Consider the following 18,911-nt stretch of genomic DNA (forward strand, 5'->3'; position numbering starts at 1 on the left):
AAAATGTGTATTCTACTTGGGAAGCCACTATATTTCTAAGTTAAAATTTCTTACATCTTTTCCTCTAGAGGTTTGTTCATTTTAACTCATGATTCTGCTTTAAAGTGAAAGCAAAGATGGGCCCTCAGCAGCAGAAGTCAACATACAGGTCTAGTTTGATAAAACAAATCGCTGCTTTACCACTTAAGAAATGAATGTACAGAACATATGCTACAAAGTTTATTTTGAATATATGTTATAATTTACAGACTACCTATGTATAGACACCACTAAGACAGGCAGTATTAAGCTTTGAAATATGAATATAACCCATAATGATACATTATGAAATAAGGCACTTCAGTATATTTACAGAGAACTCTTGGCACTAATCACACAAGCAGTTAAATAATTACATGAACTGAGCAATGAAAATAGTTTAGAGTGTCAATGAAAGAATTAGACTAAGTAATGAAATATTTTTATATCTAGAAGATATACAAGGTAAAACAGGAGCGGGTGGTGCTGTGATCTAAACCAGTGGTCTAAACCACTGAACCTTTTGGCCTTGCTGATCAGAAGGTCGGCGGTTCGAATCCACAGTACAATCTACAAGTACCTTAAGCGAGTATATTTGCAAATAACCATTATTCTGTTGAAAGAAATTGACTTGAAACTGCCTTAAATGCAATAAAATGGCTGTAAGTTGCTTGCAAATCAGAATCATAGAAAGCATTTTATGAGCAGTTTAAATATATTAAGTTTTGGGTGGAAAAAGTGGATACTAGAGGTGTTAAAGGTTAACATTTTTAATGCCCAGTCTCAAAAGAGCTACTTAAAATACATCCAAATGCTTGGACATACTCAGTGGGGATTCTGGCTCCCCCTTCTCTTTGAGCAAATGACTGCAGGGCCAGAATTCCAGGGCCAGGTATTTCAAAGAGCCTCCTGAGAGAAGTGTGTCTGGCCCCTTGCTCCCTGAGTTGAAGTGGGCGGTGAATTCGCTTTTATTTAAGCAGGCTTTTGTAGGTGTCTGATTTTATCATACATTCCGCTACTGATTTACATTGTGTTTTTTGTTGTAATTCATTACGATTTTAGGCTTTGTTTTTGTTTATGTGTTTCACACTGATATATTTGAAATCTACCTGAACCCTCTGGTAAAAACAGTGGGACAGAAACATGTTTATTATCATCATCCCCATCACCCTCATCACTACAAGTTGCTCCCAAAAATTTCCTCCATTTGGTCTGTGGCATGGGGGCTACTGCTTTTTGAGAAGCTCAAGCCCAAATCCCAAACCTTCCCCAGGCATGTGGAACTAGCTGCACAGTTCTTTATATCCTGGCAACATGTGTTACTAAAATATTGTTCATAATTAAACTACAAGTTATAAACTGAATTTGTATGAAAGAAAAATCTTTAATTATACATAATGGTCTATAGACCAAGTATTAACAAATGGGCTATTTTGATCTGGCTTCAAGCCCTGTTTCAGGATAGAAACAGCCTTCGTCACTCTACTGGGGATTGGATAGAAGGAGCGAAAGCCTATTGGTTTTCCTGGACCTCTCAGCAGCCTTTGATAGCATCAACCATGGGTTTCTTTTGGAACAGTTGTCTGGGTTAGGTTTAGGAGGCCCCTGGCCTCTCCTGGATAATAAATATGGGCATTTCTAATCCAATTATAGTAAAAGCATTTTCTTAGATGCACAGATGCATAGATCACATGGTATATTTCTGCCTGTTAGAAGAAATGTGACAAAAACCAAATATATGCATAAAATTTGGTAGCTTTTACAAATATTGGTCACAGACTATGGGACTATATATAAAAGCAAATCCAAATAATTAATCCAAGACACACTGGTGAAATCACCCTAAAATACTAAAATTACATCATTAAAGAGACATTCAAACAAACCTTTTTCTGAGCACCTTCCTTCTTTTTCTTTTCTTCCTGCTTTTTCTTTTTCTTTTCTTCCATCAAATGTTCCTCTTCTTGTGTTTGTTCTTTCTCCCTGTTTAAAATGGGAGAATGGTAACTGTTTTAGAGAGGGTTGTTTTACACAAAAGCTGTAAATAAGCCTGAGTGATATCCAAAGCTGCTAATATTTAAATGCATTTTATGCTACAAAGTGTATTTAAAAAATAATAATCAGTAACCCACAACTCTTTACTACTGTAACAAACAACATTTAGAAAGAATTGGCATTAATTAATAACCCTACAAAAGCAATCAAAATTTCCAAGTCTTAGAAGAGACATTTCCTGTATGTTCCATACGTCTTCAATTGTTCTGCATATACCACAGATGACACCAAATATAGTATGAGCAAATGTCTCAAGCAACAGGGCTTTTCTTTCCCTTCTCTCCATTCCACTACAGTACTCCACATGTCCCCCAAATCTGCTCTGAATGACTGGGGGACCCTCCAAAGCATATTTTAGGTGTGTACAGGGAGTGGAATACAGTATCTACAACTTATTAAGTGAACACTTGAGAAACATTAAAGATACACACCTGAAACTCTTTCTTAAAAGTTTCTCTAGATTGGTAAGAAACCTGATGCAAAAACCCATAAAAACCTAACCCTAATAAATAATAGAAAAATAGTATTAGAGGGATTGTGTTGTTGTTTAGTCGTTTAGTCATGTCCAACTCTTCATGACCCCGTGGACCAGAGCACGCCAGGCACTCCTGTCTTCCACTGCCTCCCACAGTTAGAGGGATTAATTAGAGGGATTAATGAATGACAAATTAGGAAAAATTGCAGCTAAAAACTAGTAACTACATCTATAGTGGGGATGTAGGTACAAATTTCACTAAAAATGCAAAAGGACTAACATTTCATTACAATTGAAATAAGTAGCTGATGGAACAAAGGTAGTGGTGGTGAGGAGATGGATTATAATTTTATTTTGAAGAATAATTCTATACTTTTTTACATTTTAAAAATCACTTAAGCGCCATTTGTTTTCTGTACTGTATTTGAACTTAAAATATTAGAGTTATGAGTAATTGAAAGGCCAAGGTTCAGTCACACTGTATCTCCAGAGAGGGTTCAAAAATTACACATAGGCAACCCAATCCACTCTACAATTTAATTTCAGGCCAAGAATTTTGGTTTTACTGGGCTGCAGATCAAGCTAAATGTGTTAAGTATGCTAAAAGCTCACACATCTTCCGCACCATCAAGCTGTTTTTCAATAGGTATGGTTACAGCTTATTTCCCAACGCTTTTCCAGCTGGTAACAATAGCAATCTCTCTCATGGGCACTGTGCTACAGTTTGTAAATTGGCAAATTTGAGAAAATAGGCAGGAAGTCTGTCACTCTTCTGTCATTTTTACCCAGTGTCAGATATCCAGCATACAAAATCCTGACCCATTGTGATAGCAGATGAAGCTTTTGACCCTACACCATAGTTCTGTACAAGCAAGATCAATGAACTGTGAATTATGTTGTTACGCAGCCAGCAACTACGAACTCTGCTAAAAATAAGCCTCTCTCAAAACAGAAATTTGTTCAAGAGTTAATTATCTGTCTTTTTTCAAGTATAACCTCAGTGTGAAGCTTTTTAAAGGGAGTATTTGGACAGTACAAAGGGAGTAGTGAACAGTATATTCATGCAGAAATTTGAAAATATTATACACACACACACACACACACACAATTTGAAGCTAAACTTTTTTTTAAAAAAAGTATTTATTATTAACTCACTGAGGAACATGGGGACACACTCCTGTTTAGGATACAAAGGGTTGTGTCTTAGATCAGGTAAGGAGAACCTGTGGCGCTCAAAGATATTGATGGACTATAACTTCCACCACCCCTGACCATGCTGGCTGGCATAGATGGGAGAAGTCCAATAACATCTGGAGGACCACAGGTTTCCCATCCATCTTAGATGGCAAAATGTAGTCTTTTTTACTACCTTTAACACTGCAATCAAGAGGTTTGGGAACTACAGCTCCCAGAGTACCTTTAAGCTTGCCTTTTGTGTTTTGGGAATATTTTAACTCAAACTGTAACTGTGAAAAAAGCTGTGGAGGAACAAAAGCAAAGAAATAGATAGAAGGTTGACAGCCTGCAATGTAGGGGGGCTGCAGTTTGCTATGCTAGGAAAAGAGCCAGTGTTTGTGTGTATGTTTGTGTTACAATCATGGCTAAAATCATAGAAAAAACGTCGTAGACTTGGATCACAGAGTAACTCTTGGAGAGTTAAAATGTGAATGTATGGACAGAAAAACCTTGAAAAGAAAACCACAGCTTGAAGTTTTCATTTATTTATTGTAGTGGGGGGAACTGCCCAGCAGCTGTAAATTTCAGAAAGGGTTTGAAAATTAAAACTTTGTACAGATCTAGTTACCGCACCTCAAAAAAGGATATTGCAGAACTGGAAAAAGGTTCAGAAAAAGGCAACCAAAATGATCAAGGGGTTAGAGGAACTCCCCTATCAGGGAAGATTACATTTGAGGCTTTTTAGTTTAGAAAAAGAAGCAAGTAAGGCAAAGAAGACAGAGGTGTATAAATGTATTCATGGTGGTATAGGAAGGATACCTTTAAAGGGGGATTAGACAGATTCATAGGGGATATACATGTCAGTGGCTACTAGCCACAATGGCTGTGTTCTATCTCCACTATTGGATATATATTTAGAGTCAGACTCGCCAGGAATCACTAGTGTGGAGAGTGCTACTGCACACAGGTCCTGTTTGTGGGTTTCCCATAGGCCAGAGGTCAGCAACCTAAGGCCCATGGGCCGGAAGCGGACCATGAGGGTCGCTTAATTGGCCCCCTGAACCGAGCCGCCCGCTTGGCGAGTCCCCGCACGCTGCACTAAACCATGTGATAAAAACTCTGTCTAAAGTCTGTAGCATACACTTAACTTGTCAATATGGATGCTCACACAAAATAAGGAAAGACAAATGTCACGGCTGGTGTGTGGCAAAGCTTTTAAACCAGTGGTGGCCAAACTTGACCCTCCACCTGCTTTTGGACTACAACTCCCATCATCCCTAGCTAACAGGACCAGTGGTCAGGGATGATGGGAACTGTAGTCCCAAAACAGCTGGAGGGCCCAGTTTGGCCACCCCTGTTTTAAACATTGTGGGTTTACTGAAGTCATCCTATTAGTGCAAGGATTTCTGTCCTGCACCCCTCCCCCCAAATCTATTCTAGGGTTTTTTCCAATCCTCTAGAGAAGATGGGAGGGAGGACAGGAAAACTCTTTAGGTTTTTTAAAGACATGATTTCACTGTAATTTATCACTGCTCAAATATACACCTCTACTTCACACCTATCTACACAGCAATAGGCTATCAGAAAAAAAAATGACACCGATTTCTTCCTCTGCTATATTGGATGGAGGCTCCCATGTCTGCTAGTACCATACAGGAAGGGGTGCTTTTTCCCATCTCTCACAAATTAGAAGATTCACTTTTGCCACATACTAACTGCATCTCATGAAGGAGAGCTACACTAGAAATACTGCCCCACCCCCCAAATAGTTGATCTCAACCAACACACAACTGTTATCCTTTAGTCTAATGGTTACACTTTATTTTATTGAAAGGAATCTGTTGTATAATTCTGTTTCTTGAGGGATGATCAATTGATGACCCATGGGCAAAAACAGTGAAACTCCCCCCCCCCCAAAGATGAACTTAACAAAGTGCTGAAAAAATAGTACAGTTTATTTACAAAATATGAATGCTTAATTTTGATCCCACAGAATACTGTGGATCTACCCAATAACTACCAGATTCATATTCTGTTTACAATTTAAAATTTGGGTACCTGTCTTCAACTAAATAATCCTTGAATGTATATACAGTGGTACCTTGGGTTACATACGCTTCAGGTTACATACGCTTCAGGTTACAGACTCTGCTAACCCAGAAATAGTACCTCGGGTTAAGAACTTTGCTTCAGGATGAGAACAGAAATCATGCTCCAGCAGCGCAGCAGCAGTGGGAGGCCCCATTAGCTAAAGCGGTGCTTCAGGTTAAGGACAGTTTCAGGTTAAGAATGGACCTCTGGAACGAATGAATACGTAACCAGAGGTACCACTGTATAGAGAAACACAGAAACTGTGTCCTTCTCGCACTGCAGTGAGAATGTTACAGTGTAAAAGGCACTTGGAACAAAGTTCCAGCTACAATGGTAGTTGAAGACAACCTAAAAAGAAAATCTAGTAACTGGCTCATGATAAATTGTTCCATAAGCAGGTGTTCAGGAGGTTTCTCCAATGGTGTTAAAGCAAGACTCCTTTCTGTTCCAAATCCAGATAGATGCAGAAAGGCTGCATTTTAAAGCATCCATAAAGGGAAAAGAAGGGAAAGAGCCATTGATTTGTGGGTTGTAGTCCTATATCCTGCTTTCACTATAACTCTCGTGCAAAATGCTTCTGCCACATAATAAAGAAAAGACTGGGATTCATAATTAAAATGTGAGGTTGCATGGCAGTTTTGATGTTGGGTGTTTCAAAAGATGAAGTGTACACCTATGCAGCCAGCGCAGCTGACAACTTTGAAAGTGTGAGAGAATTCCAAGCAAGACCTGATCAAAGGAAGGCCTACAAACATATTAGCCTTTTCTAAAAAAAATTTAAAGAAACGATTCTTCACTACTACAAACACCAGCCAAAGATATTAAAACCTTTGCTAAAATTGTCGTTGGTATTTCTGCTCTCCAGATGAGTATTGAAACAGCGTTTAAAAGGCTGAAACTCATGTTCTTCATCAGTTGTTAAAAGTTATTGGTTCAAATATCACACAAGGAGAAAATCAAAGAATTGTATGTCTTAAGAGTTTCTTCAAATTCTTCTTTCAACTGCAGCCCAATAATGTTGGTCTAGATGCCTCTCCAGATAGCGCCCCCTCCAACTTTGGGAGACTTGATTACTTGAGTGGATTTTATCTTATTGTAATATTAGATTTGTGTCTGTGATTGTATATCTGCTTGTGCAGTCCTCTATAACTGAAGTGAACATGCTGCTAGGGGACAATTTTAGAAATACCAGTAGGCCAACAACTTCACTGGTAAAATACCATATTTTTCGCCCCATAGGATGCACTTTTTCCCCTCCAAAAATGAAGGGGAAATGTGTGTGCGTCCTATGGGGCGAATGTAGGCTTTCACTGAAGCCTGGAGAGCGAGAGGGGTTGGTGTGCACCGACCCCTCTCACTCTCCAGGCTTCAGGAAGCTATCCGGAAGCCATGGGAGAGCTGTGCGACTTTGCGCAGCTCTCCCACGGCTAGCAGAGAGCTTGCCTGCACCCAGAAGCTTGGGGCGCGCTGAGCTCAGCACGCCCCAGGCTTCCGGCTTTGCGCAGCTCTCCACTAGCCGTGGGAGAACTGCGCAAAGTTGCGCAGCTCTCCCACGGCTTGCGGAAAGCAGCCTGTTCTGGGGGCTGGGGAAGATCGGGCTTCCCCCGCCCCAGCCCGCACCTGGGGGGGGGGAAATATTTTTTTTCCTTTATTTCCCCCCCAAAAAACTAGGTGCGTCCTATGGGCCGGTGCGTCCTATGGGGCGAAAAATACGGTATGTATGCTCTAGAAGGTAAATGATCCCCAAACCCCTAAACCAGTGGTTCCCAATAGGGAAACTGCATAACCCACCCACCCGGGGCACAAGTCACATAACGAAAGCTACCACTGAGATAACATTTTCAAAAGTAGGGAGTCCATGGCTTGACTTTTGAAAGACGGGGGTCCGCAGTACTTAGCGAAATGGGAACCACTGCCCTAAATCTATTCAGCTCCTTGCCCTGCACAGGTCACAACCCAAACAAATCCCCCACCCTCCAGTGCACATGGGTAGGAGAGATGGGGAATTTTCCAGCTGCTGTAGCTAGAAAGGTACACCTGGCTCTTTTGTTGCCCACAATTAGATTTCTGGAGGTATTTGTAATTCTGACTCCTAGAGGTTTTTTAATTGATTATGTTGAATTCATTTCTGCAGTTTTAATGTATTTTATCTGACTGTGTTGTATTTTAGAAATAAACCACCAAGTTATCCATTCATGTCTAAGTTTGGCTCTAAATAAAAATCAATTTGAATGGTTGAGTGGCTTGAAGGGAATGCTCCAGTCCTTTCCATACCTTATTCCCCTATTTTCCCTGCCCCATTTACCACTTCTCATCCCCAGATGCTACTCCCTAGGCAAGATCACAGGGCAAGATGTGAAAAACCTCCCCTGTCTTCTGTTCTTCCAAACAGCATCCAATTCCTGACAAGGTAAGAAACATTCACTGCTTGATTTCATGGCCTTTGGGGATGTGAAGGTCCCACAGGGATACATCTTGCCCCTCATGAAATTCAGCATGAAAGCCCTGCAAAAGGTTGTTCAGTCATTTGGAATGTGGTATCATCAATATGATGATACCCATCAATCTCTCCCCTCCTTTCCATTGCATTTCAAGGAGGCTGCAGAGTGCCTCAACTGCTAGCTGTGGAAGGAAGATCACTTATTTCCTCCAGGGTGCCCTGCAGTGGTAGATGACCCACCTCAACACTGTCCCAATATGTGAAGCAACTTTCATGTCCTCACAGAAACAAACAACAGAGAGACACTTACGCTGAAGAAAGCAGAAGCTCACAGTCAAGGACATCACTGCAACAGAGGCTAACCTTGATTATAATGACAGGTTTCTAGAAGTGGAAAGCAGGTTTTTCACCCTCACAGCTCTGTATTACACTGCAGCCCTTTAACTCACAGGAACTGAAGGAGAGCTCAATGAGAACAAAGCCTACTTGCACAACTTCTGCTGCAGGTTCAGTTTGTTTGTTAGGCTTAGAGATGGGAAGGCACAGAAAAAATCATAGGAAGAAACTTCTCCCACCATTTTTTCCAAATTTGTCCCCATTGGGGGGGAAATGGGGGAGGGGGGTTGGATTATGGCATATTTTCTTTTCAAATGATGAACAGCATGTTTAAGACAAGGTGTAACAGGAAGCCTTTTTGTCAGACTGTATTATAAGATCCAGTATAGGATCATTACAATTCATGTACACCAGAGACAAGCAAATCCTGAGTTGTACAATGAGAGTACAACTCTCAGTGTTTTGTAGTAAACTACAAAACAAGCTGCACACTTAGGGCTTGACATTGGAAAGTGACTTTCAAATGTTGCAGAATACAGAGTTAGATCTGAATATGTGTACAGATGGATCTTGAATATCCACATAAGGATCAGATCATGCAGTTACACCCACTTCTTGCCCCTTTTAAAAAAATCATTCTGCATGAATACTCAAGTCTTACAGCCATTCTAAGACTTGCTAAAGTACTCTAGCCTGTTGTTGGAAGATAGTCACCCACTGACTTAAATTCATATTTTTCAGATACTGTAAAGATATCTAGATATAATTCATAGAATAATAGAATCACAGAATTATAGAGTTGGAAGGTACCATGAGGGTCATCCAGTCCACCCCTGCTATGCAGGAAATCTTTTGCCCAATGTTCCTCATACTGTTTTGTTATTCTGACCTGCGATTTCTTGCTTATTTTGTTAGATGTAAAGCATTTAATCACAGCTTTGATTTTCATCCTTAGGTTCAGCATCTCTGAACATGCACTAGGTAATGGACCCAGCATGTCCTTTTTTCCATTACAGATACTCCTAAAACCTTTCTTAAATATAGCTACTGTATTCCACATGAATCTGGAAACAACTATTTTTCCTTTCAAAATATTAATGCATAAAGTTCTAATTCAAAAGGGCTGGACTGTAGGATAGAGTGAATTCCTGGTATTTTGTACTTATTAGCAGAATTTATTAACCTGCCTTCTCAAGAGCAACAAGTCAGGTAACAACAAACAAACAAAATACAAAAGTGCAATCCATAAAAGCAATTTATTCAGAAGATAAAAATAAAATCAAGTAATTTAGGTGGCATTAAAAACTCAAGACAACAGGCCTTTGCTTGACAAAGCATGACATAAACATGTCTTAGGAAGGAAGTCTACAACCAGGGTATCGTTACTGAAAGACCTTCTCACCAGTAGCCATGTACTGTATGTCACTTCCAAAGATAGGGCACACAGAGGATTTCTCACAAAGATCTAAACTGAAAGGATGGCTCACGAAAATTTTAACTTATTAAGGAAATGCCTCCGTTTTAGCTGTAGTTGAGTGTATTTGGAAAGGAAGCTTCTGACTAAACATTAAGAAGAACTTTCTGGCAGTAAAAGCTCTTCAATAGTGGAAAGGGCTCCCCCAGGAGGTGGTGGACTCTCCTTCCTTAGAGGTTTTTAAGCAGAGGTTGGATGGCCATCTGTCATGGATGCTTTAGTTGACATTCCTGCATTGCAGGGGTTTGGACTAGATGACCCTCAGGTTCCCTTCCAACTCTTCAATTCTATGATTCTAGGAATATTTCACTAGAGATGACCAAATACTAAAATTATAGGATCTGATCTACTGTCTCCAATGTTAGTTTCTCTACACATATTCATTTGTTTATTTAAAGCAGTACTTAACTAGCTTCAAAACATTACTAAATTAGAATCTCTCAAAGCTAATCAGAGAACCACAAGCATTTTCCTCTTGATTAAAAATACAATGTGATTTGAATACCACCAAATTAATGTATTAGGGATAAGTATAAGAGGCATAAGTGTAATTCACAATGAAACACTATTTTTTCTAAATACATGTTTCTGAGTTTAATAGCTCAATCCTATTCATGAAGTTTACTTTTAATTCTAAGGCATTCAATGGGAAGTACTCCCAGGTACATTTGTATCAGCAGCTCAAATTAAGTCAGAAAAGGATACGTTTGTTTTTTTAAAAAAAATAGAGTTCAGTTTTCAGAACTGTTTTACATAATGACATTTCTAAGCACATGCACTTAAATAAGCTTAAAATAATATAACTGACTATCCAAGGGGTCTATCAAACAGTAGCTTCTGCTGACACATCCCATGTGTAATCATCTAGCAGTGAAATGAAAGGATAATATTTAAGGTTCTTCAGTGTTCATGAAGTTATTTTTAGAACTGTGATTACAAACGCATTGATAAAACCCTAGTATATGCTACACATTCCTCCTCTGTTTGTTTATTTTGAAACACAGAAACGAAGCATTGGCTGAAAGATGAAAGAGACCACTGAGCATGGAGATTTCCTTCCTGTTTGCCACTGTTGGGTCAAATGTGCCTTGAAACTGTGAACAAAAGCTTTACCATGCTACCAAATTTAGAATGGTGTTTAAACTGCTATAATCTACTGGCATACAGATATGGAAGTTGTGTACATGCAAGGGCTTCAGTAATCATTTCAATGGCAAGAGCACTGGCTACAAGCAGAAAGGTGCCTCCTCCACTATAACAAATGAGCAAGGCAGAATACATGACAGCAATATCACAGTACACCTGTGAAGGTCTGAATCAGAGAGGATAGAGTGTTGTATCTATAAATTGGATAATTAAATGTCACTATATTGATTATGAGACACCACATTGAGAGGTCTACACTAAAGCAGGGGTGGGAAGTCTGTGGTCCTCCAGATGCTATTGGTCTCCAACTCCCACCATCCCTGACCGTTGGACCTCTGGCAGGGGGTGATGGAAGTATCATCGGAGAAGAAAGCACAGGTTCCACAGCCTTGAACTATCCTATCCCTCCCTACAGGAAGAAGTTCTAAAAATACTAAACAAAAATATATTGGCTAAAATTGAACTCATATATATTCCTATGTCTTCACCCAATCTTTCACTACTTTGTCACCCCTCTTTCATCAGCCTATTCTAGCCAATTCCTCCCACAGATGTACATATACAATCAGAAGAAGTGCCAATCAAACACCACCACCAGGTCTCTTGTATCCCATCTACGCCTTCTTCTTCGTTTTCCTACTATAACCATCACATCACACATTCAACTCTTACCCCAATCCTTTGCCCAGCCTCTCCTGCAACAAAGCTTAGTAAGTCAACTATTTGACATCATCCCCAACACGAAAGAGGGAAGAAAAATGAGTGTGTGTGCACTATCCCACATTTTGCCCAATAGGCCATGGATTCCATAATCCCCCTTTTGCTATTGGCTTTGGCAATCCTGGCCTCTTCTCAGCATTTCCATCTACATACCACTCTAGAAATTTCCTTCATCACTCCCAACTATACGCTATCTTCTTTGGGATCCAGTGAGCAAGACATATTGTTAATACATAGTGAAAGACATACTATCTTTGCACTACCAGAAGAAAACTGGGCATGAATGTTCATAGCTGATGTCTATCCTAACATCTGGTCATACCTACTGAGAATCAAGAAACATAGCAGTAGTTCAAAGCAATCAGCTGCTGTAAACTTAAGCTTTCTCAGGGAATTTTATTTTTGTTTCAGTGTATTCCGCCAAAAGATGGAAGCACTAAAACAGTTTGTTTCCCCCATCTCTTTCCTCTGAAATGGCTGAACCATTACCCTGAAACTTTCCAAAACAAGTTTAGCCTGAGGCAAGAAGCTGGCACAGAATGCTTCTCAGACTGAATGGTTTACGTTTGGCAAATTAAACTGAAAAGAGGGATATTATAGGAGGAAGAAATGTAACTCAATGAAAGAGAGCTAACTCTTCCTTGTGAGGGATTTCTCAACATAGAAGAAAGTCTTACACAATTACCGTATTTTTCGCTCTATAAGACGCACCAGACCACAAGACGCACCTAGTTTTTGGAGGAGGAAAACAAGAAAAAAAGTATTCTGAATCTCAGAAGCCAGAACAGCAAGAGGGATCACTGCACAGTTAAAACAGCAATCCCTCTTGCTGTTCTGGCTTCTGGGATAGCTGTGCAGCCTGCATTCACTCCATAAGACGCACACACATTTCCCCTTACTTTTTAGGAGGGGAAAAGTGAGTCTTATAGAGCAAAAAATACGGTAATTAGGTCATTGATGAACACTGGAGTCTCTTCAAAAGGATGCCAATGGTGAGGTTGTGCCCATGCTATAATTCTGAAAAAACAAAGCAATAGATGACTAGTCCAGCTTCCTGAATCTCTGTTTTCATTTTTAAAAAGTTTATACATATTATCACATTGTGCTTGAAAGAGACTCCCAATAGTTAGGGGGCAGGGCATCTGCGACTGGGTACAGCATCAATGTTCTAGCCCTTTAACGACTAGCAAAACCTAAATAAATTATTTTAACACCCTCACACCCCACAAATGTACGGTATGCAAAACTTGCTCAATGTGCTAAATTTATGAATGGTGACAGATCTCAACCTTACTTGGCAGGGAGCTGATTACCTGGGCGTAGAACTACTTCTTCTTTTTTTGTAGCATGGCTAAAAGGTGGATATGCACGTGCTCCAATACGAGCCATAACTAATGCAAATTCCTCATTTCCAGCAATTCTCCCATGCAGAAGCTGTTATAAAGGGCAGGCCTGTTAGCTAGACTTGCATGAACATGGAATGATTAAGTAAAAATACATGCTAAAAGAGGTATTTGGCCTGAAAAGGGAGGCATTAGAATCTTCCACACTTGTATTACTCTGAAAGAAAAGAGCCCCCATTTTTCTTGTCTATTCTTCTCTTTTGTCGTCCCACCATCCCCATGTCCTGCCTCCATAGCTGAATGATAGTTACTGGAAACCATAGGAAGGGAGAGGGCTCTTGTGTTCAAATCAGCCACTGTGAGTACAAGATGCTGGGATAGGTGGTCCATTGGCCTGGTCCAGCAGGGCTCTTCAAGTTTGTTCAAGAGCAGTCAACAGCAGCAGCAGCAATCTCAACCACAAGTATGTGCTCCACATTCATTCCTGAAGATGTGTATAAACCAACTTGTTGAAAAATACTACTAGAGATAAGCATGGACAACTTACACACTCTTGGGGCCTATCGTCACTTGAAGCCTTGCCTGTCCCCACCAATACCTGCTGCCACTAGAGCCCCTGACAGCAGCAACACTGGTGTTGTAATGAGCCAGGACCCACTGAAGCACTGGCACCACTGGAAGGGAAGGGAAGGTTGATGACTGCACCACCCTCTTGTGCACTTATCCAGCAGCAGCAGCACTGTAATGGACTGTGAATTACTAGGCAATCCCATGAGCAGGATGTTGGCACCATCAGCAGTGGCTTCACAAGGACCCAAGTGGCAATGGGCACTGGAGGAGCCACTAGGGGACTCCCAGGGCCCATTCAGGGCAGCCTGGGAATGCCTCCCAAAGCTCTGGAGCCAGACCTGCATAGATCCCACAAACATCATAGGTCTTTAGGGAGCAGAAAACTGAGTGATCTTAGTAACTGCCATGAATATATTGGGCAATTCACTGGAATGGCAATCTTGATCTTGCCTTTTCTGTGCTACAAATTTTTTACCCAGTCAAAGGGTAAACTCTCAGTTGAAGAAAATGAAAAAAGAAGACAGTGCTCCTGGATAATCAGATAATTTCCTCACCTCTGTTCTCACTTTGGGATAACAGAGGCTAAAAACAATGAAGTTAATAGCACAGGTTGGCAGTTAGGAAGACCTCTTAATTCAATTGGCAGTCTCTGCTTCAACATAATCCCTAATCACGCTATCAAGACTTTATTACTGAAAATTCCACCATTATTGTGAAAGGTAGCAAATCACTACTCCATCAAGAAATGACTGTTGAGCAACCAGGATAAAAAGGGGAGGGGACCCATCCTTATGCAACTGAAATAAATCAAATATGCAGGCCTTATAGGTTTCTGCAAAGCTACCACAACTTCACAAATGCCCCAAGTGATGTTTGATGGTGATTAGATGATGTCTTGCTACAATAACTTGGTCCAAAATAACTTGTGTCCTTATACACACATATTTGCATGAGACCACAGTCCTGTTACAAAATTATGGTTTGTGCTCATCTTGCATACCATGATCAAACTCAGGTTTGAAAAGCAAGAAAATGATTCAGACTGCCAATCTATATATTAATGCCATACTATGGTTTGTCAAAATATTGAGAGGAAATTGCAGTGCTCAAGGGAAACAAGGGAAGTGTGAGCACAGAAATCACTCTTATAATAGCACCAATCCATGCTTTGACATTATGGGTGAACTAACACAATATTCAGCTTAACATCTGCTGCCACTTGGGTTCTAACACTGCAGCAGCAGCTGCTAGTCTCCCCCCTCACTGGCAATCATTCTTACCAGAAGTGGTGTTGCAATGAACATCTTGAACTACTTTTGCAAAATACCTGTGCCAGGTATTTTGCAAATCAAAATCACTAAGGAAACTAAGAGGAGGTAGCTAATAAGATAGGCTTGTGGGAAATGGGAGAAATCTTCTCACTGTTTTTTGAGGACTGGCAAACTAGGCATCTTACCCAAAAAATTCATAACTGAATGGGTCTCAATTCCACACTGGTTGTACTTTTAAAAAGTACAACAGTTCTTTCACAGAACAAGGTATATCATATCCCAAACTAGTTGACAGTTTCTGGAACAAAATGGTTGGAAACTGCTGGCTTAAAACTTAGGATTGCTTTGAAATTGTGATTTTTCAAAAGAACTTTTGAACATTTTATTCCTGCAATATATTCCTACTTAACATTATAGTAAAACAACATCCAAGCTGCAGATGTGCAGTAACTCTTCAATGAACTGACAACTTCTTTTGTAAATTCAATAGATCCTTTAAAAGTTTTCTAAATTCCATACTTGTTAGAAGCATTGTGAATATGGAATTCAGTGTATTTAAGTAGATGGAAAGAATTCTAAACTCAGACCCCTGGCGAGCTAGTCAAGAGACACAATGAAATGTCAAGGGTCCTGGGATTCTCAAGAGGAGGGAAACATCAAATCAGGAGTGGGAGGGATTACCGGTAAGTGAGAAAACTTTTGCTTACGTGACAAAATAGAGGACTTAGAAATACTTGGAATTAAGATTTATTATGGTGGTTATAGTAGTAAGGCAGAATATTAAGTGCTTTGTACTTGCTACACTGAATCTCAAACAGAAAGGCACCTTTTTCTTTAACATTGTCTTTGTAGCTTATACAAATGACTCTAGTCTAACTGCTACTGAAATACTATTTTATAGCTACTAAAGAGTAATGCTCTTTAATGTAAGATGAGAAGCCATCATATCATTCCATACTATTCACATACAGGTGAAAGCTGAAATCCACAAAGAGCACTTTTTAATGAAATTTGCTTAATCCTGCCTTAAGCCATTCCAGTACAAAAAATGCACTATTGTAAGCTAAAAATACTGTATTAGCCCCAATATGGATGAGTTTACCAAACCTTACAGTACATACCCTAGGTGAATAACTTGTGAAAGTTTAGAGAGAAAAAGATGCTCAGTGGGAGATGAGCTTGTAAAAGGGAACCTATGAGCTGCCACTTATAGATACACATAGCTATATAACTAGGAAAAGAGAAAATTCAAATTGTATCCATGAACCTAATTTTTGAGTACTGTAGTATTAATGTAGGCAAACCTCTTTTATGTACCATTAATTTTGTTAAATCAACTTTTTCTTAATAAAATACATGAATCATATTAAAATGGCACCATGTAACTATGTAATTTGCTCACCTTAGGAGAAGCATACAGTGATACCTCTGGTTACGAACTTAATCCGTTCCGGAGGTCCATTATTAACCTGAAACCGTTCTTAACCTGAGGTACCACCTTAGCTAATGGGGCCTCCTGCTGCCGCCAGAGTGCGATTTCTGTTCTCATCCTGGGGCAAACCTCTTAACCCGAGGTACTACTTCCGGGTTAGTGTAGTCTGTAACCCGAAGTGTTTGTAACCCGAGGTGTTTGTAACCCAAGGTACCACTGTATTTGAAAACAACAAGACTGGCTTTTAGGGAAGTAGTTTTTGCACTTCCTATGTTTAATGAGATAGTAAATCAGACTTATAGCCGGATCTGCTCCAAATGCATGTGCTAGGATGAGCGTTCAGTCTGCACAAGCATTTTGGCTTGCCAGATGGACCAAAACCCACACCTCCGCCCATGTATGCTGTTCTGGGGGTTCTTCTGACATACACCCACACCAGCCAATTACATGGGGCATGGGGGAAGAGTGGGAAAGAAAGTCCCGTTGCACAAGCAGAAGTTCTTGTGTAAGGCTTCTGCTGATGCTGCTCTTTAGATAAACCATACCCTCTGTGTGTATGACCTGAAGATTGACTCCAACTAAGAGGTAATACCATTCAGTTTTGCTTCAGTTTACTCTTTTTAAGTACTACAATGTCCAAAATTAATCTCTGGTTTTGATAAATTAAAGACAGCCATGTACGTTTCTCTTTTACTTGCTTCCTACACAGCCAGTTACAAGCCAGACTTTAATTTCTAAGAACCAGAGACTAGCCATTGCTTCTATATCCCGGAATCTGAGGTGTGTAACCTGATATCTGAAGCACCTGGGAAGGACATTTTCAGCTTGCAGTCTCCATTTTGGAATGGTGTCTAAAGCAGATCCCATGGCTACAACATCCAGCTTACTTTTGTAACATTCTGTCTGAAAAGGAGTTCTGGTAAACTCAAAGCTTGCCTCGATTTTGTAGCATTTTAGATGAGGGTAATAAACACATTGCTCAACAGTGAATTTTTGAGTTTTTACCAAAGAATTACTTCAACATTACTTTTTTCAAAAATCAAGTGAAACTATGGTTTTTATTTAAAATGATTCATTTTTCACCAACAGAAGTTCAATATAGCTGTTTATAAAGTACAGAAAATGCAGATACTACAATCACTATTTTATAACAATATGACATACTCTGAAACTAAACATAGTTCTGAAAAGCTATGATCCACACTGCAACACTCAGGCACAGTATACCATAATACAGTGGTACCTTGGGTTAAGTACTTAATTCATTCCAGAGGTCTGTACTTAACCTGAAACTGTTCTTAACCTGAAGCACCACTTTAGCTAATGGAGCCTCCTGTTGCTGCCGCGCCGCCGGAGCATGATTTCTATTCTCATCCTGAAGCAAAGTTCTTAAACTGAAGCACTATTTCTGGGTTAGCAGAGTCTGTAACCTGAAGCGTATGTAACCTGAAGCGTATGTAACCCAAGGTACCACTGTACATTACTGCCTTACGTTTTTACCACTAGAACCAGTAGAAAAATAAATTAAAAGTTCTACATTGGTATCATTCCAAGAGTAGCAAACTCTACATTGGGAGCATATGTACCATACCACTACAAAGTGCACAATACCAATACAGTCAAAAAAGGAGAAGCAATATTTACATTTAAGTTGTGATTTCAAGGCCATGGATTTCATCAGGCATTTGCTTACATCCCCACTGATATGAAATAAGGTTCATTTGAATCACACTGCTTCAATTTGAGCCCTTTAAAATAAGATATTCAATCCAAAACTGTGCATACAGCAGTTTTCCAATTCCCTCTTACAACAGTGGTTGTACATGCCAACAAGCCATCCCTAAAGCCTCTGATGCAATGCAAGCAACTGTCTTTGGAAAAACGGGTGACTGAATGTCAACCATTATTATTACTGCACATGTATTCAGAAAGAAACAATGAAAACTATGTTTCAGGCTGTAGATGGAGCATTCTAGTACACTTGTACTTTACAAATTTAATGAAATGGTCACAGGCTAGGAGAAACATTTGTGGCATTATCTGTGCCTTCGAAAAATGTAATTAGAAAAAAATGACTATACAAAAACATTAGTACAGGAGGGTATTTTATTCTGTATTGATGTTTTTGTAAAGTAATTTGTCTCTAATTATATTCAAATCTGCTAGTTTCCAAAGGTACAGCTTTCATGGCAACCTATCAAGCCAAATAGAGAGACATTCATTATCTAAAGACATAAATATTACACACAGTGCAGTTTTACATCATTTTTCATTTACTACTACCTTTCTAAGCTCATTATCAATACATGCCCAAATACAATAATGCCAATACAGGCTTGTATCCAACACTGTCCATTCATAAGT

At 39.7% G+C, this 18,911-nt stretch overlaps 1 protein-coding gene and 1 long non-coding RNA gene across 13 annotated transcripts in view; both read right to left on the minus strand.

Moving 5' to 3' along the window:
• The window catches only part of TNRC6C (trinucleotide repeat containing adaptor 6C), a 118,995-nt gene that overhangs the window by 90,784 nt on the left and 9,300 nt on the right, over positions 1–18,911 (minus strand). For all 12 annotated transcript variants that reach the window (XM_083725789.1, XM_083725788.1, XM_083725798.1 and 9 more), the window contains exon 2: positions 1,905–2,001. In XM_083725789.1, coding sequence (XP_083581915.1) covers positions 1,905–1,967 — 63 coding nt within the window. In that variant the 5' untranslated portion in view covers positions 1,968–2,001. The remainder of the gene's footprint in view (positions 1–1,904; positions 2,002–18,911) is intronic.
• Positions 12,855–18,911, minus strand: part of LOC310839568 — a 321,862-nt gene continuing 315,805 nt past the window's right edge. Inside the window, exon 5 of the long non-coding RNA XR_014561540.1 lies at positions 12,855–12,948. This is a non-coding gene — a long non-coding RNA (uncharacterized lncRNA). The remainder of the gene's footprint in view (positions 12,949–18,911) is intronic.

Source organism: Podarcis gaigeae, assembly GCF_964106915.1.
Source record: "Podarcis gaigeae genome assembly, chromosome: 2".
Lineage (NCBI taxonomy): Eukaryota > Metazoa > Chordata > Lepidosauria > Squamata > Lacertidae > Podarcis > Podarcis gaigeae.